The sequence below is a fragment of the Natator depressus genome, chromosome 6 (genome assembly GCF_965152275.1).
Source record: "Natator depressus isolate rNatDep1 chromosome 6, rNatDep2.hap1, whole genome shotgun sequence".
NCBI classification, from domain to species: domain Eukaryota; kingdom Metazoa; phylum Chordata; order Testudines; family Cheloniidae; genus Natator; species Natator depressus.
In genome coordinates this window covers 50,004,418-50,030,774 of record NC_134239.1, presented here as the reverse complement: position 1 = coordinate 50,030,774, position 26,357 = coordinate 50,004,418, and the positions used below count along the sequence as shown (strand labels likewise).

The 26,357-nt window shown below is 44.0% G+C and overlaps 2 protein-coding genes across 3 annotated transcripts in view; one reads left to right on the top strand and one right to left on the bottom strand.

Moving 5' to 3' along the window:
* The window catches only part of SHANK2 (SH3 and multiple ankyrin repeat domains 2), a 615,311-nt gene that overhangs the window by 84,851 nt on the left and 504,103 nt on the right, over nucleotides 1–26,357 (top strand). For both annotated transcript variants that reach the window (XM_074955235.1, XM_074955234.1), the window contains one exon: nucleotides 6,024–6,252. In XM_074955235.1, the coding sequence (XP_074811336.1) occupies nucleotides 6,049–6,252 (204 nt within the window). In that variant the 5' untranslated portion in view covers nucleotides 6,024–6,048. The remainder of the gene's footprint in view (nucleotides 1–6,023; nucleotides 6,253–26,357) is intronic.
* On the bottom strand, nucleotides 781–26,276 carry LOC141989018 (zinc finger and SCAN domain-containing protein 29-like). The gene is made up of 3 exons (XM_074955240.1): nucleotides 25,956–26,276; nucleotides 23,951–24,491; nucleotides 781–1,041 (listed from the first exon to the last, which is right to left on the bottom strand). Exons 2-3 carry the CDS (start codon nucleotides 24,465–24,467, stop codon nucleotides 980–982), a joined length of 579 nt encoding a protein of 192 aa, XP_074811341.1. The 5' UTR covers nucleotides 24,468–24,491; nucleotides 25,956–26,276; the 3' UTR covers nucleotides 781–979.

The following is a 26,357-nucleotide window of genomic DNA, read 5'->3' as shown; positions in this document are numbered from 1 at the left end:
AGAGTCGGGCGGGATAACAGATTCCTGACCAATTAGCTGGTAGTGCGGTATAAGCTCTGGTCCCACACACCCAGTGATGGCCTATTAAGGCCGGGAAGGGTTGGTTGCACCCATTTGTCATATAGGTGTTTGCAAAGGAGGAGTAGTATCCCCCAAAGGGTACAGGGTAATTCTCCTTACGAGGAGTGGTGTTATTTGTATGACATTGAAAGATTGTATTGTTTTCACTAAGGTTACTGTAGGGGGACCATGAGATTGATTTCTCTGTTTGATCCCAGGTTGAGAAAAATTTCATATCTCCATACCTGGCCCTCCACTTTTTAGTTTTGTTTGAATAATCCCATACACCATTGGCCACAATATGCTGAAGGCAATGGCTTTTCCCCAGATCCAGCCCTGTCCCATTACACACCCAACACCAATGACCTTTTCCCTCCACCACACTTATCCATTTAGATGCATTTATTCCCACCGCTTCCCAAGTGTCATTGCTGTTCCATATTTTGTTAAACGGATGAGACCCTCCAGTGAGGTCTGGGGACTTGAGTGGGATAGCCAGGACAGGAACACCAGTTTGAGAGTGGGCGGGGATGTGGCTGCAGACCCAGCAATTAGAAATATTAAGGGTCTGAACTATCCACACCTGCCGCTGGATAAAAGAATTGTCATCGTGGTCTCCCTAGACCGTAAGATACCAGCAGTCGAGGAACAGCGTCTGCTTCTGGCAACCGTTACGAGAGCGTAGATTGTAAGGTATTGCAGACTGTTCCTCTACATCTTCTTCTGGAGTCAAAATTGACGCTGCGTTGTCCTGAGGTGATGATTGGTTCTCTGGGGATGGTGCCTTCTTACACTGTGAAGCATGTATCCACGCTGCGATGCCAGATAGTTTAACAACCGTCTGTGCAGTACCTGATGAGGACCCTTCCACCGGGGCTCCAAAGCGTGCTTTTGATGATGGCGCCGTACGTAGACCCAATCATCTGGCTCGAGGTTGTGGCAAGCGTCGGAGGTGGGTTCCGTGGGCCAGGGGGCTCGAACCTGTGAATGGAAGTGACTTACAGCTTGCATTAGTCCCTTGCAATACTGAAGGAGAGCACTGTGAGTCAAGTTCAAATCTGGAACGGGAGTAATGGTAGTCATAGCTCGCATAGGACGTCCCATAACAATTTCAAAGGGACTTAATTTATGGCTGTGGGATGGAGTGGATCTCATGTCCATAAGGGCTAATGGTAAGGCTACTGGCCAGCTTAATCCTGTAGAGTCACAAATTTTAGCAAGCTTATTCTTAAGTACACCATTTCGTCTTTCAACTGCACCTGCACTCTGTGGGTGGTAGGGACAGTGCAACAGGGGTTTGATATGCAATATACGGTCCAGGTGTTGAACAAGTTGTCCAGTAAAATGAGTACCCCGATCACTGGATAGAGTAGCATAAATTCCCTTGGCAGGCATAATATGATTTAACAAACATTTGGCAACAGACAGTTGCAAGAGTCAGCCTTGCAACAAGGAAAGGCTTCAATCCAACCAGAGAATAAACATACCATAACAATATAAATTCATATTGTTGACACTTAGGCATTTGTACAAAATCAAGTTGCCAATGCAAGAACAATGCTTGAGGCAGACCCCAGAACCCCTGGGCCACTTTTACAGGTTTACCAATATTATGGCTTTGGCAAATGGTACAGGCTGCACAGTGGCGGGCTGCAAAAGAGCTAAAATGGGGGGCCCACCATCCTGTCTTAGTTACAGCAGAGACCATCCCCTCCTTTCCGACATGCGAAACACCGTGTAGCATGGCGGCCAGAGACGGGTAGAGTAAAAAGGGGGCTACAAAGGCGCCAGTAGGTGAGCGCCAAAAAGAATCGGGATGTAGAGAGCAACCTTGGGCAACCCAGGATTCTTTCTCGGTTTCTGGGGCAGAGTCTTGGAGCAGGGAGGGACCAGGAGGGTAACAGGAGAGCGGAGAACAAGGGAATCAGACATTTCGACTAGGCGCGCTGCAGCAGCCACAGCACGCAGGCAGGGGGGTAAGCCTTGGGCAACAGGGTCTAAAGTGGCAGAGAAATAAGCCACTGGGCGGTTCTTTTCTCCGTGCATCTAAGTGAGAACTCCAAGTACACACCCAGATTGCTCGTGGCAGAAAAGGGTAAAAGGCTTAGAATAGTCAGGCAGCCCTAAGGCAGGGGCAGAAGCCAAACCCTGTTTGAGGGAAACGAAGGCAGAATTGGCCTCAGGGGGCCACGGCATGGGGTCAGGCACAGAGAATCGAGTGAGTTCCTGGAGAGGTTTTGCAAGGGAGGCATATTGGGGAATCCATTGTCTGCAAAATCCAGCCATGCCTAAAAACTTCCGAACCTGGCGTAGGGAGCGGGGTCGGGGAAAGCTAAGGATAGCTTGGATGTGGGTGGGAGAAAGCCAAGGTATGTGACAGAAGCTTGACAGAGTTGTACTTTAGAGCGAGAAGCTGTGTGACCCTTATTTGCTAGGGCAGTAAGGAGCACTAAAGAGTCAGTTTGAGAGGCAGACAATGAAGGGGAACAGAGGAGTAGATCATCTACATATTGGACTAGTGTGGACCTGGACGGGAAAACAAGGTCAGCAAGGTCTCGGGCTAATGCTTGGGAAAAATATGACGGGCTTTCAGTATACCCCTGGGGCAGTGTGGTCCATGTGTACTGTTGCCCCTTGTAAGAAAAGGCAAACAGGAACTGGGAGTCAGGGTGAACCGGGACAGAAAAGAAAGCAGAGCACAAATAAACAACAGTAAAATGAGTTGCATCTGGTGGGATAGAAGCCAGAATCTTTGAGAGAGGCAAGTTTTGATTCTGTCCACCTATGATTTGCCTCTTCCCACCACTGCATGAAACAATCAACCTCTCCTTTTGCCAATTTAGTTTTAGGTTGGCTGAGTTTGTCTTTTAAGACGTCTACTCAGTCTTTGTCCCAAGATCCTAACAGTGGCCACTGAATTTTGGGATTCTCCTGAGTTAGCCTAGATCATTTTTTCCAGACATTTACAGGAGTCCAGACCCTTCCTAAAATACATAAACTGAGCCAGCGTTCCTTTAGGGAACTGTCCCGACTTAGACGTCTGGTTACCCATACAGGAGGACTTTACACACCAATCACACAAGAAGAAAAGTCGGGTTCGTCAGAGCAGCACACGAAGGACCCACAGGCTACTGCCTCAATCACCCTTGCTTTCACACCAAGGGTTTTACCCAAGGCGCGATGCGGCTGCAATTCTGCAGATTTCACTCACTCAGACTGTGGGGACAGGAACCCTTTGGTCAGCCGATCCCTGGACGGAGACGGCGCCCAGACTCAAACACACCACAGGGAGGACGGATTGACACAGAGACAAGACAGTCCTCAGTCCGGACAAAAAACTGAAATAATTACCTGACCAGATTCCTGATGTCAGATCCCGGGACCCCTACCAGAACAGAGTGGGAACCAACAGGTTCGATGATGTAGACTTCCTGTGGTCATGCACCCTTCCATTCTGGCGGAGGACCTCCCGGGCCAAATGCCCAGGTGCCGGCTTGCCACGGCCGTCCTAAGAACAGTCAGGAGTCACACGGCCCCAGTGAAGACGGTTGCCATCTTGGTGGAACCTCCAAATTGTCAAAGTCAGATTCAGGACTCACATAATTTGTCAGACCACTCTGTTTATTAGCAAAGCGCTTTGCCAATGCACCCAGATATGTGAGCCCCTCTCTAAGGCTCAAGCTAACTTATTTATACAGCTAAGCCAAAGCCAATTTAACATAAGAGACAAAAGGAAGCAGAAACCGACAAATATACATACATATCTTATTTGCATACTAACGTTTACCAATCTCCTAGCTCAGTAGGAGCTCTAAGTTAATTAGTTTGAGGACCCATTGTCTCACACTCCTTAATGTTTCTCTTCCTGACAACTATATTTCAACAAACCCTTCAAGTAGCATTTCTTTAATGAATTATAATTTCAATATAATTCATTCTACTTTCACACATTCAAATTGCACTGGTGTAATTGACTGCACAAGGTGCTGGGCAATGGAGAATCAGCACTGTTGAATATATTTGGCTCAGATTGTATCCTGAAACACCATAGTAAAATGTTCTTCTAGTATTTCTCTACCCATTCACCAAATACACTGGGGCCCAATAGTGAGGTCTTTACACAGTCAGGGCATCCATTGAAGTCCACAGGTCAAAGGTAGATCTTAATTTTTACTCAGTCCTGGCTCAGGCAAACTGCCACTGAAGTCAGTGGGAGTTTGTCTGAGTAAACTGAGCCAAATTTAAATATGGATTTTAGGATTTCCCCGGGATGTCTTTGTTGACAAATCTACTCCCTTGAGAGCTTCATGGTATAGTGAAGTTAACCCAATATTTGTGGTAGGAAAAGCATGTTGTAGACAGCCTGGGGTGTCATGACTTCTGGATTCTGTTCTAAGCTCTCCCACTGAATTGTTTTGTGAATGACTTTGACCAAATTGATCAACCTTCTGTGCTTAGCTTGCCTCTTTTTAAAATGCCTAAGGTACTTGCCTAACAGTGTGAGTAAAGCTGGTTGGGAAATGATTTTTCCCCCCTTTGAAAAATATTGATGAAAATGAAAAAAATATTTTTTGTTGAAAATTTTCTTAGATTTGTTTGTGGGGTTTCATTGAAAAATGGTGAAAAAATATTTGTGGTTTTTGGCAAGTGAAAACTGAAAAATGTTGGTGTTTGGTTGGCAAAAAATACAAAGCAATTTTTTAATGAAAATCTGAAAAATTTAACTGAAAATGGACATTTCCATTTTGGAAAAAAGGTATTGGTGTGTGTTTGAAAAAAGATTGAAAGAAATTTTTCTACCAGTTCTGCATATGAGACCCTTTGATGAAGATGCTGTAGAAATATAAAGCTAGACACCTTGGTTCAAAGCTACTTAGTTTACAAGTGAAAATGTGTTTGGTTTTAGCCTACTCCATACTAGATGTTTGCCAACATCACAAAAATCTGTATTCAGTTTAGCATGACTGGAGGTTTGCTGTAGCCAGGATTGCAATAGTGTTGGTGTCAATGGACATTGACAGGCCTGGGGCAAGGCATCCACTATATCTGCATGCACTAAGTCTGGCTCCATGTAGTATTATCAGTCCTTCACTTCCATGAAATAGTCTGCATATTTGCACCGTATCCATACTGATGTGTCTCACCCAAAAAGCCTTTCTTTGGACAATTTTCCTGCTACCTCCCCACAATTCATCAGTGAAATGTACAGACAGTCCTTGGACTTATGACACAATTGGTTCCTGAAAATTGCGTCGTAAGTCAAAATGTCATAACTCGGAACCGCAACATACTCCCCATTGAGGGACTGAGCATCATAAAGTTGAAACCAATCGTCATAAGTCAAATCAGGGTGTCAATTCGGAAACGTTGTAAGTGCCGTTCGTCATAAGTCGAACATTGTAAAGTCAAGAACTGCCTGTATTTCGAATAGTTTGTGCCTGTCAGACCATTCTGTTCTTTTAATAATGTAGCTTTTTTGAAGTCATATCCATACATTTTGTACAAATAAGACTCACAATACATCAACCATTCTGTTAGCATTACATTTAATTTGGAAGCTCTTTTTATATCTACATTATTCTATTGAAAGTACTGTTTGTACTGGGAAAACTACTCCCTCGAGACAGACTTAATCTAAATGTAGTTTACAACATTACCATTTAGGATCAAGCCTGGTACTCTTGTCATCTATTCTGGATCCTTTTGAAGATTGGGTGTGACATGGAAGAAAGGTCATCTCGCTTTCCCCCCACCCCTCTTTCTTTAGTGAACTGCTAACCACATTTATTTCCATTGCACTCTGCCAACTCATACAAATGGGGGGAGGGAAAAAGAGGTAAGAGAAAACAGATAACTTCATTGTTAAGTGTACATTATCTTTAAAAATACACTAAAACCTCAATCTGAACCATGTTTGAAACTTTACCTATAATTTGCCTTTGTCTTGTGTTTTGTGTTGATAGCCATATGAAGTAAGAGAAACTGAACATGCCTCGCAGTCCAACATCAAGTGAAGATGAGATGGCACAAAGCTTTTCAGATTATTCTGCTGAATCTGAATCAGACAGCTCCAAAGAAGAAACTATTTATGATACTATCAGGGCTACATCAGAGAAACCAAGCAGCAGAATGGAAGACAGTAGGAGCAACACATTAGTGATACGAATTATAATACCTGACCTACAGCAAACGGTAAGGGGAATTGCATTATAAGGTTTTTAAATGTTTGGCCAGATCCTCAGTTGTGGGTAAATTGAAGTCAATAGAGTATTTCAATTTCTATCACCTGAAGATCTGGCTTATGCTAAAATGTTCATAGTGTCTAAGACTGATGTCCTATTTTGTTTTGACATCCACAGTTACAACCCAAGTGAGACACCAGAATGGGTGTTTGTCCTAAAGAGATTATACTGACAGGCAGCCCAGCCAATACAGTCAGTCTCACATATGTACTTAATGAAAGCTGTGACCTTATGTCTGAAATGTTTTTAAGACGGGTCAGACCAGGGAAGTTTCAGAAGGTTTGTGAAAGGCTGACAACAAGAAGAGCTAGAGAACTATAACCACAGTGGAACACGGATTGAAAACAGAATTCAGATGCCATCTCTAAAGCTGCCTGGCACCTCAGCATCTTTTACATTTTCTCTTCCCATGACACTGTAGAGAACTGTTTGTTAGCTTGTGGACCCTGAGGTGAGGGTGAGAAGCTCATCAAAATCTCTTCCCCACCTTACCCCCCACCTTACCAATAAAAGAGAGAGAGAAGGAGACAGGAGACATCTGGGTACACATGCTATTTACAGGTGACCTGCAGGGGAAACATAAAACATGGCCCCTAGGGGGGTTGTGATCATTGTGGTTTCATAAATACCCACCCTTCCCTGCTCCCCAACTGTTAAAATAGCTATAATGATCTCATCTTGGAAAATTTCCTGGGAATTAATGATTGACTTTACCTGGGATTGTGAGCTGTCCTAGTTTATGATTAATTCCCTGGATAATCTTGGGCCTTCTTGAGTGCTGTTTCCTAAATTAGCATTTTGATAATTGACAGTAGGCGTCACACTTTTTAAATTTATTTTTATTTTCAATGATGATTATATAGATAGAACGTCTGCAGAACAGAATTTATGTCATTTCATGCTGCCATTTATGGTATATGCATGTTAAAAGCTGAAACTATTTCTTTCTTTCTTTTTTTCTTTTTTTTTTAAATTAAGCAGTAGACTATAGAAGTCTTGTCTGGACTAGGGTTGCCAACTTTGTTTGATATTTAAAAACTGGACATTCCAGCAGAGTGCCAGAACCTCCCTTGCCCACCTCTTCCCCCTGAGGTTCAGGCCCTGCCCCCTGTTTGCTCCTCTTCTTCCTCCCACACATCACTTGCTGCTCTTCTTCTTCTCTTTCCTCCCCCCACCTCCCGCCCAGTTCGGAAGGGACTCACCTGTGGAGATGTGCCTGGGAGCTGCAGCTGGCCAACATAGCTAGGAGATGGTCCTGGCTGAGTAGGGGCTGATGAGAGTCATGACCTGGCACCTTCACTACCTATAATAACCAGATTTTTGTTGTCCAGTCAGTAGATCGGATGAGGTGCCCTTTTCGACCGGACTTTCCAGTTGAAACTGGGCACTTGGCCGTCCTAGTCTGGAAGCTGACAGGGAGGGGTTAACGCTCTCTTCTTGATAGAGGAAGGCTCTTAGGCTATGACTGCACTAGAGAGCTTACACTGGCACAGCTGCACTGATGCAGCTGCGCTGCTGTAGTGCTTCTAGTGCAAACGCTCTAAACCGTTGGGAGAGAGCTCTCCCGTTGACTTAATCACTCCAGCCTCCGTGAGTGGCAGTAGCTATGTCGGCAGGAGAAGCTCTCCCACTGACATAGCACGGTCCACACCAGCGCTTAGGTCGATGTAACTTATTCACACCCCTGAGCAACATAACTTACACCAACTGAAGCTGTAGTGTGTACCGGAAAAAAAAAATTATTTGCTTCCGGTCAACCTGAAACTAAAATTTTTTAGCAAAATGAAAAAGTCAAAAAAATGTTGCTTCATGTCAAACTTGTTCAAACTGGAAATGAAACATTTCATTTTATTTGAGTTTTTTTAACCTTTTTAAAAAATAAAATGGAAATACATTTTGAAAAAAATAGCCCACCTGAGGGTGCATTTTTTGGAAAAATAAAGTTTTGTCCAAAAATTTCACTCAGCTCTAATCTAAGTACTTATATGCACCCCGTCACTGCCAAACCACTTTAGGTACCTAAATAAAGTCCAGATTTTTGGAAGTGTTCAGCACCCAGCCATTCCTCTGGTGACATTTGTGGCCAGGTTATTCTGAAAGTCTGGCCCTAATGATGGACCCTGAGCTCTTTTTAAAATTTCAGCCCAAGGTCACATAAATCTGTGGTGGAGTTGAGAACTGCGCCCAAATCCTCTGGCTTTCTAGAACACTGCTTTAAACATGCAACCATCCCCTACTCTGGTTCCCACTGAAGTCAGTGGCAGAACTCCCATTGACTTGTATGGTACAGGATTAGGTTGTATACTGTTTAATGATTGGGTTCTAAGAAGGGGAAGTGCTGTGGGGTGTTGGGTCTTGAATAAGAAAAGGAGGTTCTCTAAGAAGAAGCAGGAGTTGAGGATAGTCAGGGTGGTTTTGCTGTTTTACTCTGGAACTTGGTTGCATTGAGCCTGCAGACTTTTGTTGTGGATTTGGCAGAAGGAATTCCTGTTGTGTTTGACACTTAAATGGATCATATGTAAAAATATTTATTAATATGGCTTGCAATAAAGTCCTCCACTGTGGTTTTTAGAGTCTACCTTGGCATGACTAGAACTCCATTCCTGCTCCCACCAGCCCATCTTTTGATTAAAATGGCTACCTCAAGTCAGTTTTACGCTTAATTATTGTTATACGTTAATTGTATTGGTGCTTTGCAGCATGGTTCTTGATTTTTATTGTTTAATGACTTAGGCCCCAGAACTTTGATCTGATCTGAGCAGGTAGATTCCTACACCTGAGCATAGCCCCACTGTCCTGCCCACTTCAAAATGTTTAAATTTGTTAACTCTGGACCGAAAATGGATTTTGTGAATATGGGCCATTTTGCTGGCTTCATAGAACTGCATTGCCTGCTAATAGCTTTGTTACAACACAAAATCCTCTTCATGTGAATGGTGGAAACTGAGTATTGTGCTTTATTTAGCAGTGACATTTCAAAGGCTTATATAAAGGTGTTGATGAGGTGCAACTGCTTTGCTTTGCTGTTACTTTGTTGTCATAGATTTAATTTAGCTTTTTTATTTTGTCCATGCCATATCCATCTCCCACACATTTCAGTTCTCAATAGACAACTGTAGTATTACTAAAGGATTTGAATTCCATTTATCAGTGCTCCTTTGCTCTTAAAGAGTGCTAGAAAGATACTAGCTGAGTTGAAGAACTCTCAGTTCATGAATTATTTCTGATATGTAACAATAATAAAGCTATTTGACAACACTTTCTACTTCTAGTCCTACCCATCTCAAAACACTTTACAAACATTAATAAACCAGATGCAGCTTTCAATTACTCCAGATTCGGGCTGGTTGAAAAATGTCCATCAAAACTTTTTTTTCAACAGAAGATTGGGTTTTCGATTAAACAATAATTTCAGCAGAAAGTATCTGCTTTCCTCAAAATGTTCACGTTTTTGTAGGGAAAAAACCCCTCCAAAATGTTCCGGGTTAGGGTTTTTGTTTTTCCAACACAAATGCATTTTTTTTCTCCTTTTCATCAAAAATGTACATAAAAATAAACCCAATTTTCCAAACAACTGTAACTCCAGATGTACACTGGCAGTGAGATCAAAAGTAAGCCCAATATATTCAATACCACTGTGATGGTAGGACTGCATTATTATTTCCATTTTACTGGCCAGAAACTGAGACTTAGAAAGGTTAAGTGAAGTGTCCTAGGTTACACTTAAAGGCTGTGGCTGAGCCAGGAATAGATTTCAAATCTCCAGTTCTGTATTTTAGCTACAAGCCAAACACAATCTTCTCCCCCACTCCCTATATAATTACAATTACTCTAGAAAAGATGTTTTAAAATTATACTGCTTAATCAAAGGAGAACAAAATTGCATCAAATTACTTTTGTGTTTTGGTTCTTGACTATCATTTCAGAATCGAGGTTCAGACTAAATCAGTTTTTTAAAAAAACTAATTTCAGTACTTTGAGTAAATGGCTGATTTTCTATTTTTAACAAAGGCTTATCCTCCTTCTACAGTGACTGTGTGTTCATCACTTTTATTTCATTGTGCATGTTAGATCAAACATTGAACATCATAGGGAAAGATGTGTTACTGTACAAAAACCTGTATATTTTCACCAGCTCTGTGAATTTTACCTTCCTATGCTTTTATTCTGACCTGGAACGCTAACATTTTTGTCAGCTGCAGCAGCATAAATATTGTAAGCCTTGAAAAGCCTTCAGCAAACTCACTGAAGCTTATAAGTTTCAGAGTAGCAGCCGTGTTAGTCTGTATTCACAAAAAGAAAAGGAGTACTTGTGGCACCTTAGAGACTAAGGTGCCACAAGTACTCCTTTTCTTTTTGAAGCTTATAAGTAGTTCTATTTTTCAACTGCTGCATTAGTTCTTTATTTATCTATTTATGGTAATATAGTCATTTCTTGTTGTCTCTGTTCATTGTCTCTGTTATTTGAGGAATATGTTATCCTTACTGCATGTGTGTAGCACACATTACAGCAAGTGAAGATTGTGTTCACACCAAGAAAAGGCATTAAACTAAGTATATAAAATAATTTCTGAAATCATTTCTTGTACCAAGGAAATGGAGGGCACAGACTGCTTCAACACAGTTTACACATAAACAGCACAATTATTACAAAAAGCTGTTTAGTTTAGTTGCACAGGCAGAGTAAGAAGAAGCCAGGAATGCAAAATGTGTGGGTCCAAGAGCCACATTAACTCAGCCATGTTGTACTTCCTGTATATTTTCGGGTAGATATTTTATGAGAAAAATAGTGTAATGCAACGGGCCAAACTGTATTTGGCCTTTGAGTGAGTGTATAATGGAAGGAAAGCTGTGAAGAATCTCCCCGGTTGCCCTTAAGCCCTTTGTGTAGAAGCAGGGCTGAGTTGTAATCTCTTTGAGGCAGGATTGTCATTTGCTATGTGTCTGGGCAGTGTTTAGCACAATGAGGTCTCCAACCTGCTCAAGACCTCTCTAGATAATATTGCAGTAGAAATAAATAATAGTAATTACAGTTTTTGCATTTTCTTGACTATGGGGAGTATTTCCTGCTAGTGTCCTGGGATGCAGGTAACCCTTAAAGAATTGGAAGCAAGTAGGATCAGGCCTCTTTTCCCAGGAAAGAGTTTGCACCCTCTTAAGTGAAGGGACAGCAGCAGAGATTGTGTCCCTACCTGACTCATGGTGCAGCCATGTGACTTTACTTAGAGCTGTGTTTAAAATGGCCGTAAGAGACATATTTAACATGAAAGAGGTGACTAGACAATAGTATACATAATGAGTGTGGTCAAATTAATATTTTATGAGATCCTTTGCTTTTGTGTTTCCTGACAATTTGTGATTTTAACAGTGTGCCTTTAAAGTTGCTCTCACACGGATTTTTACATTTAATTTCCTTGGCATTTTAAGAACAATGAATAATTAAACATTCCAAATTACTCAAACTGCAGTACTTACAAAAGTCACTTATAAGTTCACTGAATCCACAAGTGGTGCTTAACTAGCTGTGCTTGCATGCACAGTACATTCTTAAGTAAACATGAGTAGAAGTAGGCCAGAACTTTAAATCCATATTAAGGCATTTAAACAGGTAACCTAGTTTTCAAAAGTGTTGAGCATTAATTTCACTATGTGCTTTACACTTTTGAAAAATCAGCCCATATATATAGGTGCCTAACTATGGATGTAGGAACCTAAGTTTAGGTTCTCCCCAACCCCCACTCCCCTCTTAAAAAGAAAATCTTGGTCTTAAGGTCTTTTTTCTGTGGTGCACTCTCAGTATATAGTTTTCAAAAGGGTATGTTTTGGTTAACTAATGAATAGATATATTTCAAAACACACAAAGACTCATCTCTAATGAGGACCGTGTCTCTGAGTTTTTGTGAATATGTCAAGTTTCAAATTTCACCTCTCTTTCAGTAGCCGTGGTTTTACAAAAAAAAAAAAAAAAAAAGTAGTGAAATTTTCTTTTAAGTGTGTTAGTTTTTAGTTTATTCACTACCCCATAACTCAAAAACAACTCAATAAGATTTCTCTTACACCTTTCAAAAATCTTTGAAAGTTGTGGATCTGTGTGTGAAATCAGGGAATTACAATACACATTGTATTGCAATTTCTCAGTTATAACTGTTGTGACTGCACAATCATTGTGATATAAAGATGTAAATGTATACTTATTTGCATACATATTTCTCCTGATGACTCTTTTGGAGTTAAATCACTTTTATTTTCTGGTTTTAATGGTGAATGGTCTGGGGCATCTTGGTGCACCTTCTTTGTATCACGTATTGACCTATTGTCCCTTAACCCCTACCAAAAAGGTTACTACCTCCAAGACCGTTCCATGGAACAGCTGATGGGACTGGGGGAAAGGGTAATTGCAAGCGTGTTCAAATATCACCTTACATCAAATGGGCTGGCAACAGAGTATTGGCCTGAGAATGAGCATGAGGTCTGCAGAGACCATTCAAGACACCGGTCAAACTTGACTTATTTTTATAACGAAAATCAAACTTTGTTCCTCAGCTTCTTAAGTTTGCCTCTCTTTCAAACTTGCTGTCGTAAAAAAAAATCATCGAGCTTTTCACTACTTGAAGCTATATTCTATATCTCTGAACTGCAGTTTGCTCTCTTTCCTCAAACTCTTAGAAGTGGCAGTAAGTGTTTCAGTGTAGTGATTGGAAGGTAGAGTCTTCAGTCTGCCCTCAGAACTGCCTTTCATTTCCTCAAGCAGAAACTAGATTCTAAGTTGAATTCATTCACTTAATAATTCTAGATAGTCTATTATTAGTCATGTATTGTGTGTAACTTTCTTGTGCATGGGGATGAATGCAGAGCACAGTGCCCAGCCAAGTGCTGGGCAGATGTTTTAGAGGATGTAAAGGACAAGAATACTCCTCGGCCTAAGATATGGAACCTCTGTGGCCTCTGCCGCAGAACCATCCCTATGTGGGGAGTGGGGAACAGGAAGATCTGCATAGAAGATTCTCCTCTGACATGTTTCCAACTTGGACCCAACCACATTCTGTCCCCTCATGCTTTGTCTTCCCTTCTACATCCCCTCCATTATTAATGCCTGCAGAACTTCCCCAGAGGAAGGAACTAGTTTTACCCTTAAGTGCATGGTTAAGCATTTGTTCAGTGTGTTTTTCATGAATCATATTCATTACCCACTTGCACATACTAAAATGCCATTGGAAGGTTCAGCACCAGTTATGCTTCTCAGGTGCTTCTTGCTTATGTTTTTATTACACACTATGTAAAATATAGAGCAAACCCCTACTTTCTTTTTCTTACTGTTGGAAATCTTTTTTTTTTTTTTTTTTTTTATGGTATAGGAGCTACAGATGCTACTCTCTTGTGATCTAAAAGTTCTCTCCTCTGGTTTTACTAGTTTTGTAAACCTCAATTTTTCACGTCAGAAAGATCGGCAACCTCTTCACGAGATGATCCTTTCTCTAGGTAGCTTGCTTATTATTTACGTGTGCTTAAAAATGGACATTCGGATCAGGTTGTGGTTGTAAGATTATTAGGATGTGAAAGATTGTGGCCTCCTTGGAACAGGAATGGTTATTCCTCTGCATTGTGCCCAGGGCTGAGCACTTTGTAAATGCTAAATAAATAACAGTAAACGGTTACGCATCAAGCCAAATATTTGTCTGTACAAGGTGCCCTTAATATTTTTGTTGTTTTTTGATTCTTCTTAAAAATGTCTTTTAAAAGAACATTTTTGTCAACTAAACTATGAACTAAAGATTCTGAATGGGGCTGGAAAGATGCACTGAGGGCAGAATTTGGCTCCTATGGGGTAGTTGGGTTGGGTATGGGGTATTCTAATGTGAGAGGCTGAAAATAGCAATAGGAACTTGGAGAAGAAGGTGCCAGAAGAATGTGGCATTTGTAGGCATTTAGTTATAGGCCAGGTCTACACTACATACCTATATTGGTATAACTACCTTGCTCAGGAGTGTGAAAAATCCACACCCCTGAGCGATGTAGTTACAGCGATATAACCCCGTGTATAGACAGTGCTATGTCAGTCCGAGAGCTTCTCTTGCAGACATACCTAGCACCTCACTGGGAGGTTGATTAACTACGCTGACGAGAAGAGCCACTGTAGCGCAGTATGTGAAGACAAGCCCAGAGAGACTGAAATAGTGCTGCAAATGTTGTGAGAGGCTGGACAACAGAGATTAAGGCCTTGTCTACGCTACAAAGTTTTCTTGGCAAAAGCTGCATTTTGCCGACAAAACAGGGGAGATGTCCACACTACAAAGCTACTTTTGGCAGCAAAACTCTGTTGTTTTGCCGTCAAAAATAAAACCACCTCAACGAGAGGCATAAAGCCTTTTGCTGCAAAGTTAAAGCGACAAAACCTAAGTGTACACACTGCTGTTTGTTTTGCGACAGAACTGGCTTCCGCCAGTATCCCACAATGCCTGCCATGACTGCTCTGCTCAGTGTTTTGATCTCTGCTGCCCTGCAGGCATGTGCCGCTTCCCTTTCAAAGCTTCCAGGAAGCATCTGACAGCTGAGCATGCTCCTCCCTTTGGGGAACAAAGAGCAAATAATTAGAGTGGAATGTGTCTGGTCTGCCCTGAACTGGGAACACAGCAGCAGCCTGAAGTGGGGGCAAGGGGGGGTGGGGAAGGAAGAAAGATTGCTGTGCTGCTTTTTGATGTTCCTCAGCATGGAGAGCTCACAGAGCTGTGCAGGATGCCGCTCCCGGCAGCTGAGGAGGTTGTGGGAGAACTCGGAGGGAATCACAGAACCATAGGCAGGCAGGCAGAGCGGGCTGCTTCGGGAGAGGGGGGCTGACGTGGGGTGGGGGTGTCCCCCTCCTTCCTCAGGATAGGTCGGTCAGCCTGCTGTCTCTCCTGCCACAGACACACCACTCTCCTCTCCCTCCCCCACACACTTCAGTTGAAAAAGCAGCTGACAATCTACTAGGATGCTCCCCGAATGATGGGATTGAGAAACCTGCATCATGTGGTGCTGTACCTGCCCCATGAGGCATTGCAAACACCTTCCCAAAGCACCCTGCCCCAGTTGCACAGTGGGAATAGCTACCACAGTGCACTGCTCTCTGTGTCGATGCAAGAGCTGCTAGTGTGGATGCACTTGCTGACGCAAGGAGCACAGTGTGGACACGCAACAGCGATTTTAATGAAAGAACTTTAATTAAAGCGGCATAACTTTTGCGAACAAAACTTCATAGTGTAGACAAGGCCTAAGTCATCTATTAGCCAGCCAGAAGCAGAAAAGATGTTAATGGGCTGCTTTACCTTGAATGGTCCCTTATAATATGTGGTAACTACTTATGAGGACAATCTATTCAACCTTGCATTTTGCTGTGACACCGGCAGTTCCTTTCCCAGACCTGAAGAAGAGCTCTGTGTGGCTCAAAAGCTTGTCTCTCTCACCAACAGAAGGTGATCCAATGGAAGATATTCCCTCACCCACCTTCTCTCATAGCAGAAAAGACAAGAGTGCAAGCAGGATTTGTTCTGGGGTGAGCCCTTGTGGAAGGAAGTGGTTATTGCAGATTAGAAAGAGGGTTGATAAGGGACAGAGAAGTGAAAACCATTTTAGAAAAGGGAAAAGTTAATTGGAAACTATTTTAAATAGGAAGCAGCTTCACATTGTTAAACACAATCACAGTGGAACCTAGAAAATTCCTTATATGGAAAACTAGCTTTATTTTATAGAGAATAGGGTTTGAAAATCTGTGATGTAAAAGAACTGTAAAGCATAATTACTGGTAAGTCTTACTTATTTGAGCCATAAATTAAGAGCAGTCTGAATACAATGTGTCCTATGTGAGAGGCAGTTAGTATCTATAATACTCTCCAGAACTTTCATAGAGAGGACATGGTGCCTGGTTTTTGACCAAAAATCAAGTTGAAAAGAAGACCTGGCAGTGTCCAGTCAGATGTACCGACCGGACGTCAAAAATCCAGATACTGCAAGGCGAGGGGAGATGCTAGGTCATTAACCTATGCTAGCCCCTGCTTAGCCAGTCCTGTCTCCTACCTGCAGCCAGGCTCCTTGTCAGTCTGCAGCATCTTCCATGCCAGCTCCAGAGCAGAGGGAGCCTAGGTAGGGGAGGAGGGAGGTGGAGACGATTCAGTGAGCGACAGGGGAGGAGGGAAGAGAAGTGAGTGACGGAGGCGAGGCCTTGGGGGAAAAGGGGAGCTGGGGCAGGGACTTGGAGGAAGAGGTGGAGGAAGCAGGTGGGGCCTCGAGGAAAGAGGCAGAGCAGGGATGGGGCATTGGGGGAAGAGGCAGAGAAGGGCTGGGCCTCATGGTCCAGTTATGAACAATTAGAAAGGTGGTAACCCTGGAGCCAAGGTTCTGCAATAGTAAAGTATCTCGTTTTACCCAACATCTGATGCCATTCCTCTTTGTAAAACATCATATTCCCTGCATCTTTTCCTGTTTCTCTTTTTTGATGTACAACTTCCCCAGATCAGGCTAAAACCTTTTGCCAGTGTGACCTGTTTTGCTGTGTTCCTGCTGAGAACTGTGCAGTGTGACTGAAGTTTATATTTGCATGGTTATCATTATTTATTGCAGTCATGCCTAGGAGTGGCATGAGGAGTGTAGTACTCCCTCTTCCTTTCAACAGGATGTTTGATCATTCACAAAAATCCTGTGGAGTCCTCTTTTAGATATTAGTTTAATAATTTATAGCTGGAACATGAATTAAAATAATATTCCCAGTGCAGCCTCCCGCCGCCCTGATTTCTACATAATTTACTGTGTGAGCCATAGTTGAGAAGGTGGATATTACTTCTCTAATGCCATTCTTTCTGTTAAATCAAATGTTTTTATCTTAGCAAGTAGAGCTGGACTAAGGGCAGGTCTACACTTAAAACACTGCACTGGCACAGCTGCACTGCTGAAGCACATAAGTGAAGACGCTCCTACGCAGACGGGAGAGCTTCTCCCATCGGTGTAGTTAATCCACCTCCCCGAGAGGTGGTAGCCATGTCAATGGGAGAAGCTCTCCCATCGACATAGCGCTGTCTACGTGGTGGTGGTGGTGGTGTTGGGGGGGGGCAGGTTAAGTTAGTATAACTACATTGTTTGGAGGGGTGGATTTTTCACATCCCTGCGTGAGGTAGTTATACCAGTACAGGGCTATAGTTTAGATGTGACCTAATGGAACGTCTACACTTAAAACGCTACAGTGTAGACACTACCTACGCTGACAGGAGGGATTCTTCCGTTAGTGCAGGTAATCCACCTCCATCGACCTCGTGCTGTCTATACCAGGGGTTAGGTTGGTATCGCTACGTCTCTCAGGGGTATGTGTGGATTTTTCACACCTCTGAGAGACATCGCTATACCGATGGAGGGCCAGGTCTACACTACACACTTACTTCGGTATGAAAAATCCACACCCCTGAGCGATGTAGTTATACCGATCTTGATCCCCCTGTGTAGACCACAGGGCTTTCCACTGACATAGCTACTGTCTCTCATGGAGGTGGAGTTGTTAAGATGATGGGAGACTTCTCTCCCATCAGCTTAGAGCGTCTTCACCAGATGCAAGTTTGTAGTGTAGACCTGCCCTAAATTCTTAGTGGAGACCAGGCCTAAGCTGATTAGAACTGAAGAGCTCATCCAGTTACTCTGCCACTGTCAGAGAGCTCACTGTCCTGCAGCGAACTCGGGGAAAGTTAAAACCTCATTGAGATGGATAGGTATGAACTCACCCTTCTGTTAACAGAACTGTAAGCATAAGTCCACATCCAAGACAAAAGGAGTGTGTGAACCTGCCTAGGAGCTTTTGGCAGAGTAACATTTTGGGTCTGAGATTATGTGTGCAGGAAGGCAGAAGAGAAAAGTTTGTAAAAGACAAGAACAGAGAGAGAGAGAGAGAGAGGCAAAAAGCATGAATGCCAAGCAGTAGCCTGTGAACACAGTGTGACCCTGGGGAAAAAGCTACGTTTTTGGGTCATGACAAGGACTTAACAAATGCAGAATTGGGTATGATGGCATGAGGGGGATGAACCCAGCTTGGTGTAGTTCCCCATCGCTCCACAACGGATGCGCTAACAGACAAAAGCCCCATATTACAGTTACACTTCATAATAGTACCCAGGAAAAGAGATCCCATTATTGGTTTATAACCAAGTCAAGCCCGTGGTCTCATCGAAAGGGTGCACTCTTTAAAGGAGTAGGGGACTACTGTAATTGAGGAAGAGTTTGAGGACATCTTCCATGGGATAAGGATGCTCTCAAAAGAGTACAGTATAGATATGAAAGGGATTCAAAAGCAGGACAAGAGACATTTTATGCTGGTCTCAAATGAACAGGCATTGAAGAAGTTGTTAAGGCTTGTCATATATGCCAATAATACAGGCCAAATCAAGTGAAAGAGCTCATAGAATCATAGAATATCAGGATTGGAAGGGACTTCAGGAGGTCATCTAGTCCAACCCCCTGCTCAAAGCAGGACCAACACCAACTAAATAGAATTCAGCCAGGGCTTTGTCAAGCCTGATCTTAAAAACCTCTAAGGAAGGAGATTCCACCACCTCCCTAGGTAACACATTCCAGTGTTTCACCACCCTCCTAGTGAAAAAAAGTTTTTCCTAATATCCAGCCTAAACCTCCCCTACTGCAACTTGAGACCATCATTCCATGTTCTGTCATCTGCTACCACTGAGAACAGTCTAGATCGGTGGCACAGCAAAAATTTCCTTTTGTTGGCTGGGAAAAAAATATGCACTTCTCCTAGGCTATATTATTCTCAGTTCCCTGAGATAGCCTTACTAGAAGATACTACCACTAAACAAGTGATTGTGCATATAAGATCAAATGCTATTTGTTCTATAATAATGCCATGAACAAAATCCCTCTGTACAAACAACTATTACACTTTCAAAACCCAGATGTGTGAAACAGCCTTTTAAGATGTGAGATTAAGACCCAAAATGAGAGAGACAACAATAAATAAAAGCAAGAAGCTTGAACTGGTGTATAGTCAATTTCTTCCGCACACCTTGGATTTTCCATAACATTGATTAGTTCATGGAGGATAGGTCCATTAATGGCTATTAGCCAGGATGGTGAGGGATGCAACAACATGCTCTGATTGTCCCTAGCTTCTGTTTACCAAAAGCTGGGAATGGATGACAGGGGATAGCTTACTCAGTGATTGCCTCTTCATTCCCTCTGAAGCACCTGGCATTGGCCACTTTCGGAAGACAGGATCCTGGGCTAGATGGAACATGGTCTGACCCAGTATGGTCATTCTTATGTTCATATGTTCTTAGTTTAATCATTTTATAATTTCTGGTGCCAGTGTTCAAGCAGTGAAATAACACCAGTTTCCCATGGGATGGCTACAGATTTCTGTGTGAATAATGATATATCCTATAATGTGTTATATTTTAAATCCACTCTCTGCCTCTTTCATGTGTGCCCTGCATTGAAGTGTGAAAAACACTGTAAAGTGCTTACCTAAACTGCAAAGTTCTCTGCTCCAGTACAAAGTATTCACTGAAAATGGAAACTTGCTCTCGCAACCTATTGTCCCTGCCCTTTCCTGAAGCAAAGCAATATTGAGTGGGAAGTGGGGTGGGAGCTGAGTAAGGTAGCAGAACAGTTTTGTGGAAGGTAAGGGAACAGAGTCTGGTAGTGCTCAAAGAGCTCTTTGCAATCTTTTGCATTGATCCTGCTGGCCCTTCCACCAATACACACTCCCCTGGAAGTGAAAGAAAAGGTTTGTGAAAGGTTCCATAGCATAAGCTGTCTGGTGTTCCTTGTTCTGATCCAGTCAAAGAAGCTTTGCCTGGCCTGTTGAAGAGAAAGGTTCAACTCGGACAGTGAATTCTGTTAGCACCTGTGAGGAGTTGAAGTGAGTTGCCTTTGGTGGAATGAGAGTGTTCCTGCTCCTGAGACAGCCCTCTGTTTAGGTTTAGAGAAGCTTTGGGTCTGCAGTTGCTTTATGCATATCTCATATGACCTGAAACTTCAGCTTAGGATCTCTGTGTTAGACTGTATTTTATAAGAAACACTCAGGCCATGTCTACACTACGAAAGTACTCCGATTTTACAGAAGTCAATTTTTGGGAACAGATTGTATAAAGTCGAGTGCATGCATCCACACTAAGCACATTAATTTGGCGGTGTGCATCCACAGTACCGTGGCAAGCATCGACATTCCGAGCAGCGCACTCTAGGTAGCTATCCCACATGTGACAGGGTCAGGCCAGATGGCTACAGGAGAGTGATAGAAGGCAGATATATTAGCCCCAGGTTAAGTCGGTCCCTTTTCCCTGGGTAAGGTAAGAGGGAAGGTTCCAGAGCAATCAGGAACTTTCTAGAAACAATTAAGGCAGACAGGCTGATTAGAACACCTGCAGCCAATCAAGAAGCTGCTAGAGTCAATTAAGGCAGGCTAATCAAGGCACCTGTGTTTAAAAAGGAGCTCACTTCAGTTTGTGGTGTGCGTGCGAGGAGCTGAGAGCAAGAGGTGCAAGAAGCTGAGACTGAGAAGGCGTACTACTGGAAGTCTGAGAAGTATAAGCATTATCAGACATCAGGAGGAAGGTCCTGTGGTGAGAATAAAGAAGGTGTTGGGAGGAGGTCATGGGGAAGTAGCCCAGGGAGTTGTAGCTGTCACTCAGCTGTTACGGGAGCCACTGTAAACAGCTGCAATCCACAGGGTCCTGGGCTGGAACCCGAAGTAGAGGGCGGGCCCGGGTTCCCCCCATTCCTCCATTCCCCCAACTCCCTACTTGATACCGGAGGAGTTGCCCTGGACTGTGGGTTCCACCAGAGGGGAAGGTCTCTGGCCTGTTCCCCGATCCACTAGGTGGATCAGCAGAGACTGTGGGGATTGTTCTTCTTCCTTTTCCCTGTGCTGGCCAGTGACGAGGCTAACTGAGTGAACGGCAGATTTGAGCCACGAACGTGGCCAAACTGAGGGCTGCTGTGAACCTCTGAGGTGAGCAAATCCACCAATAAGCGCAGGACCCACAAAGGCAAAGGAGGAACTTAGTCACACACAGTTCCCGCAGTCCCCGCTGCCCACTGGAATTCTGGGCTGATCTCCCAATGCCTGATGGGGCAAAAATTTGTCGAAGGTGGTTATGGGTAAATGTCGTCAGTCAACCCTCCCTCCCCCCGTGAAAGCAACAGCAGACAATCATTTAATGCCCTTTTCCCTGGATTGCCTGAGCAGACGCCATAGCACAGCAAGCAGGGAGCCCGTTCAGCTCACCGCAGCAGTTATGACCATTGTAAAAACCTCGTGCATTATTGTGCAGTTTATGCAGAACCAGCACCTGAAAAACCAGGCGAGGAGGTGATAGAAGCGCGGTGATGAGGACGTGAACACAGATTTCTCTAAAACCGCGGTCCCCAGCAATTTGGAGATCATGGTGTTACTGGGGCAGGCTCATGCCGTGGAACCCCGATTCTGGGCCTGGGAAACAAGCACAGAGTGGTGGGACCGCATAGTGTTGCAGGTTTGGGATGATTCCCAGTGGCTCCAAAACTTTTGCATGCGTAAGGGCACTTTCATGGAACTTTGTGACTTGCTTTCCCCTGCCCTGAAGCGCAAGAAAACCAAGATGAGAGCAGCCCTCACAGTTCACAAGCGAGTGGCAATAGCCTTGTGGAAGCTTGCAACGCCAGACAGCTACCGGTCAGTCGCTAATCAATTTGGAGGGGCAGATCTACTGTGGGGGTTGCTGTGATGCAAGTAGCCAACGCAATCATTGAGCTGCTGCTATCAAAGGTAGTGACTATGGGAAATGTGCAGGTCATACTAGATGGCTTTGCTGCAATGGGATTCCCTAACTGTGGTGGGGCTATAGACAGAACGCATATCCCTATTTTGGGACCGGACCACCAGGGCAGCCAGTACATAAACCGCAAGGGGTACTTTTCAATGTTGCTGCAAGCACTGGTGGATCACAGGGGATGTTTCACCAACATCAATGTGGGATGACTGGGAAAGGTTCATGATGCTCACGTCTTCAGGAACTCTGGTCTGTTTAAACGGCTGCAGGAAGGGATTTACTTCCCAGACCAGAAAATAACTGTTGGGGATGTTGAAATGCCTATAGTTATCCCTGGGGACCCAGCCTACCCCTTAATGCCCTGGCTCATGAAGCCGTACACAGGCACCCTGGACAGTAGTCAGGAGCTGTTCAACTATAGGCTGAACAAGTGCAGAATGGTGGTAGAGAGCCCTGGTGTCTGGCTGCGCATATTCAGCTGCCAGGCAATTTGCATCAACCTCCCACCCCGCCATAAACGTCTCCCCCTTACTCTCACAGAGATTGTGGAGCACACAGCAAGCAGCAATAACAATGGGAATATTGGTTTTGCTGAGGTCTGAGCGAGTCAGTAAACTGCGCCAGCGACCCTTTAAATGTCCAAATGCACACTCTACCACCATTCTGCACTTGCTCAGCCTATAGTTGAACAGCTCTCCTCACGTTCATCGGCCACTTTCCTGTACTCTGCTATTGCATCCCTCCACACATTCTGCTGAGCTCTGTCAGTGCTGGACGACTGCATGAGCTCAGAGAACACTGCATTGCACGTGCGTTTTTTTCACCGCCTTATCTGAGATGGCCTTTCGGACAGAGGAGGGAGGCTTGAAACACTTGCAGCTGCTGGAGGAAAAAAAGGGAGTGAAGTATTTTAAAAGGTACATTTTACAGAACAATGGCTATACTCTTTCACGGTGAACAACACTGTTCACATTACATAGCACGTGTGATTTTGGTACAAGGTCGCATTTTGCATCTTATATTGAGTGTCTGCGGCTTTGGTGTTAGAGATCACACATGCAGTGCCGGGCAACAGAATTCGGCTTGCAGGCGACCATGATAAGCCATAGTCTTTTGGCTTCTGCAACCTTCATAACAGCAGCGCCCTCCTCTCCCATACCAAGCAAAGCACTTGAGTTGGCCATTTAGTGCTGCGGTTTTCCTGTTAACGTGCAGCAGCAGAAACCAAACTAACCCCCCCCCCCACCAATCCAATTCTTTGGGATGATCGCTTTACCCCTCCCCGCAGATACTGCGTGGCTGGTATCAGGGAAGATCCCTGCTAGCCAAACGCGAACAGCTCAGTGCCAATGCCCCCTCTCCCCCCACACCGCGTGGCTAACTGCAGCGAGGATTTCTTTTCAGCCACAGGCAAACAGCCCAGTAGGAACGGCCACCTCGGAATGGCCCCTTAATTAAATTCCCCTATTTCAACCAGGTTACCATGAACGATATCACTCTCCTGAGGATAACACAGAGAGATAAAGAACGGATGTTGCTTGAATGCCAGCAAACACTGGGACCATACGCTGCCAGGCTTTGTCATGCAATGATACCAGATTACTTGCTACTAGCATGGCGTGGTAAAGTGTCCTGCCATGGAGGACGGAATAAGGCTGCTCTCCCTCTTCTGCAAAGGCTTTTAGAGTACCTCCAGGAGAGCTTCATGGAGATGTCCCTGGAGGATTTCCGCTCCATCCCCAGACACATTAACAGACTTTTCCAGTAGCAGTACTGGCCACGAATGCATCCCAAGTCCTCAGGGCTACTTAATCATTAAAAAACGCTTGCTTTTATAAACATGTATTATATTTAAAAAGGTACACTCACCAGAGATCCCTTCTCTGGCTTTGTTGGGTTGGGAGGGTATTTCAGTCAGGGTGATAAAAAGATCCTGGCTGTCGGGGAGAACGGTGTGCTGTGTGCTCTCCTCAAGCTCGTCCTCGTCCTCCTCATCTTCTCTGTCCACAAAATCCTCAGCCATGGCGGAGAGTACCCCATCATCGGAGTCCACGGACAGGGGTTGGGTAGTGGTGGTGGCCCCCCCTAGAACTGCATGCAGCTCAGCGTAGAAGCGGCATGTCTGGGCTCTGTGCCAGAGTGTCCGTTTGATTCTTTGGTTTTTTTGGTACGCTTGTCTGAGCTCCTTAAGTTTCACGCGGCACTGTGTTACATCCCTGGTGTAGCCTCTGTCCCTCATGGCCTCGGAGATTTTTTGAAATGTTTTGGCATTTCGTCTTTTGGAACGTAGTTCTGATAGCACGGATTCCTCTCCCCATACAGTGATCAGATCCAGGACCTCCCGTTCGGTCCACGCTGGAGCTCTTTTGCGATTCTGGGACTGCATGGTCACCTGTGCTGATGAGCTCACCTGGTCGAACAGAAAATGAGATTCAAAAGTTCCCGGGGCTTTTTCTGTACACCTGGCCAGTGCATCTGAGTTCAGAGTGCTGTCCAGAGCGGTCACAATGGTGCACTGTGGGATAGCTCCCGGAGGCCAATACCTTCGAATTGAGTACACACTAACCCTAATTCGAAACGGCGATGTCGATTTCAATGCTAATCCCCTCGTTGGGGAGGAGTACAGAAATCGGTTTTAAGAGCCCTTTATGTAAAAAAAAATGGCTTAGTTGTGTGGACGGGTGCAGGGTTAATTTGATTTAATGCTGCCAAATCCCACATAAACTTGTAGTGTAGACCAGGCCTCAGTTTGCTGTCCCCATAAAATTTTAACCACTGCTTCTATTTAAAATTGTTTCCTGTCTCACTGCACCTTCTAGCTACACCTGTCTGCCAACCTGGATCCATTTGAATGTAGAACTGTCAAAAATCATAGTTGAAGTATGTATGTTCTAGTAGGAATGCCAAGGGCACATTCTAAGGCCTCAGGGAGCTGGGGGAATGAGGGTTGTAGGATGTTTGAAGTGTTGAGGAGTAATCTTACTCATTTTTTTTGGTATAAGCGATATGCCATCCTGGAATTGTTCTTAGATTCAGAGTGGTGCTGGTTGTATTCACAACCTCGCTGAGAACTGGAAGCACTAATTGGTTATATCATATCCAGTTACTAGTAAATAGGTGACACTAAAAACCAGATCAATACCACCAAGGCCCTTCATAGACATCAACTAGCTACCTTCATGGAATAAGGGTTACACATGGATCTGCTCTGTAGACTCAAAGCTGGCATTGTTACAAGTCCCAATAATTCAAAATGTTGAGACACTCCCATCCAAAAACTATAATCTTGATATTGACTTAAAAATTATGATGAATAATATATCACTTTTTTCTTGGTCTGTGTCACATTGTCTGCAGTGGCTCGCGACTGTGAGTGCCAACCTCAGAGCAAACGATCAAAAAGCAGGGCAGACTCCCCAAACTGGTTGTATGTCCTATAATTAGAATTCACCAACTCAGTATACAAATGTGAACTCCTGAAGCACTATAACTGTCTTACCATGGAGTCACAGACGGTCCTCTTGAGAACTCCAGTCTCCCTTGCCACCCATGCAAGCTGGACTTAATGATAGTGGTTAACATACACAAATGATCACAAAAGATTCAGGTTCTTTCTAGTCCCAAGAGACCAGTCATTTACCCCAGGTCAGTTTGCACCTCAAATCTCACACTGAAGACCATGCTTATAGCCATTAACTAAGGATTATTAACTAAGGATTTATTAACTAGGAAAAAGAAATGAGAGCGTTATTTACAGGTTAAAACAGGCAACATATATACACAAATGAATTACAGTATATAGTTCCACAAGTGGCAGAGTTGTAGTAATCTGTCAGCACTGAATGCCCTGGGGATCTGTGCTTTTGTTTCCTACCTCCAGTCCTGTGAGAGACCATACAGCAGAGATAAAGAATTTTCCTGTCAGCTATCTTTATTTCCTTCTTCCAGAATTCAAGCTCATGGCGTGAGCTTCCTTGTACATAGCACCTTCATGGGTGTGAGAGGGCCATTAACCCAGGGCTTGTCTACACTGGCAAGTTTCTGCACAGTAAAGCAGCTTTTTGCTCTCAAACTGCAGACGTGTACACACTGCCAAGCCACTTTGCGCGCAGAAACTCCTCAGTTGCAGCGCTGCAAAAAACCCGCCTTGACAAGAGTCGTAAGGCTATTTGCGCAGAGGCTCCAGCGCTGTATTGCCAGTGTGAACACTTGATTGCTTTCTGTGCTGTAATTGGCCTCCGGAGTTGTCCCATAATGCCTCAAGTGACTGCTCTGC

What these genes read in the sequence shown, in the direction of transcription:
- LOC141989018 (XM_074955240.1), bottom strand. Translation starts at nt 24,467, where the DNA reads ATGCAGTCCCAGAATCGCAAAAGAGCTCCAGCGTGGACCGAACGGGAG. An exon ending in AGCCAGAGAAGGGATCTCTG is followed by an intron (nt 1,042 to 23,950) that starts GTGAGTGTACCT and finishes TTCCATTCACAG; the next exon opens with GTTCGAGCCCCCTGGCCCAC.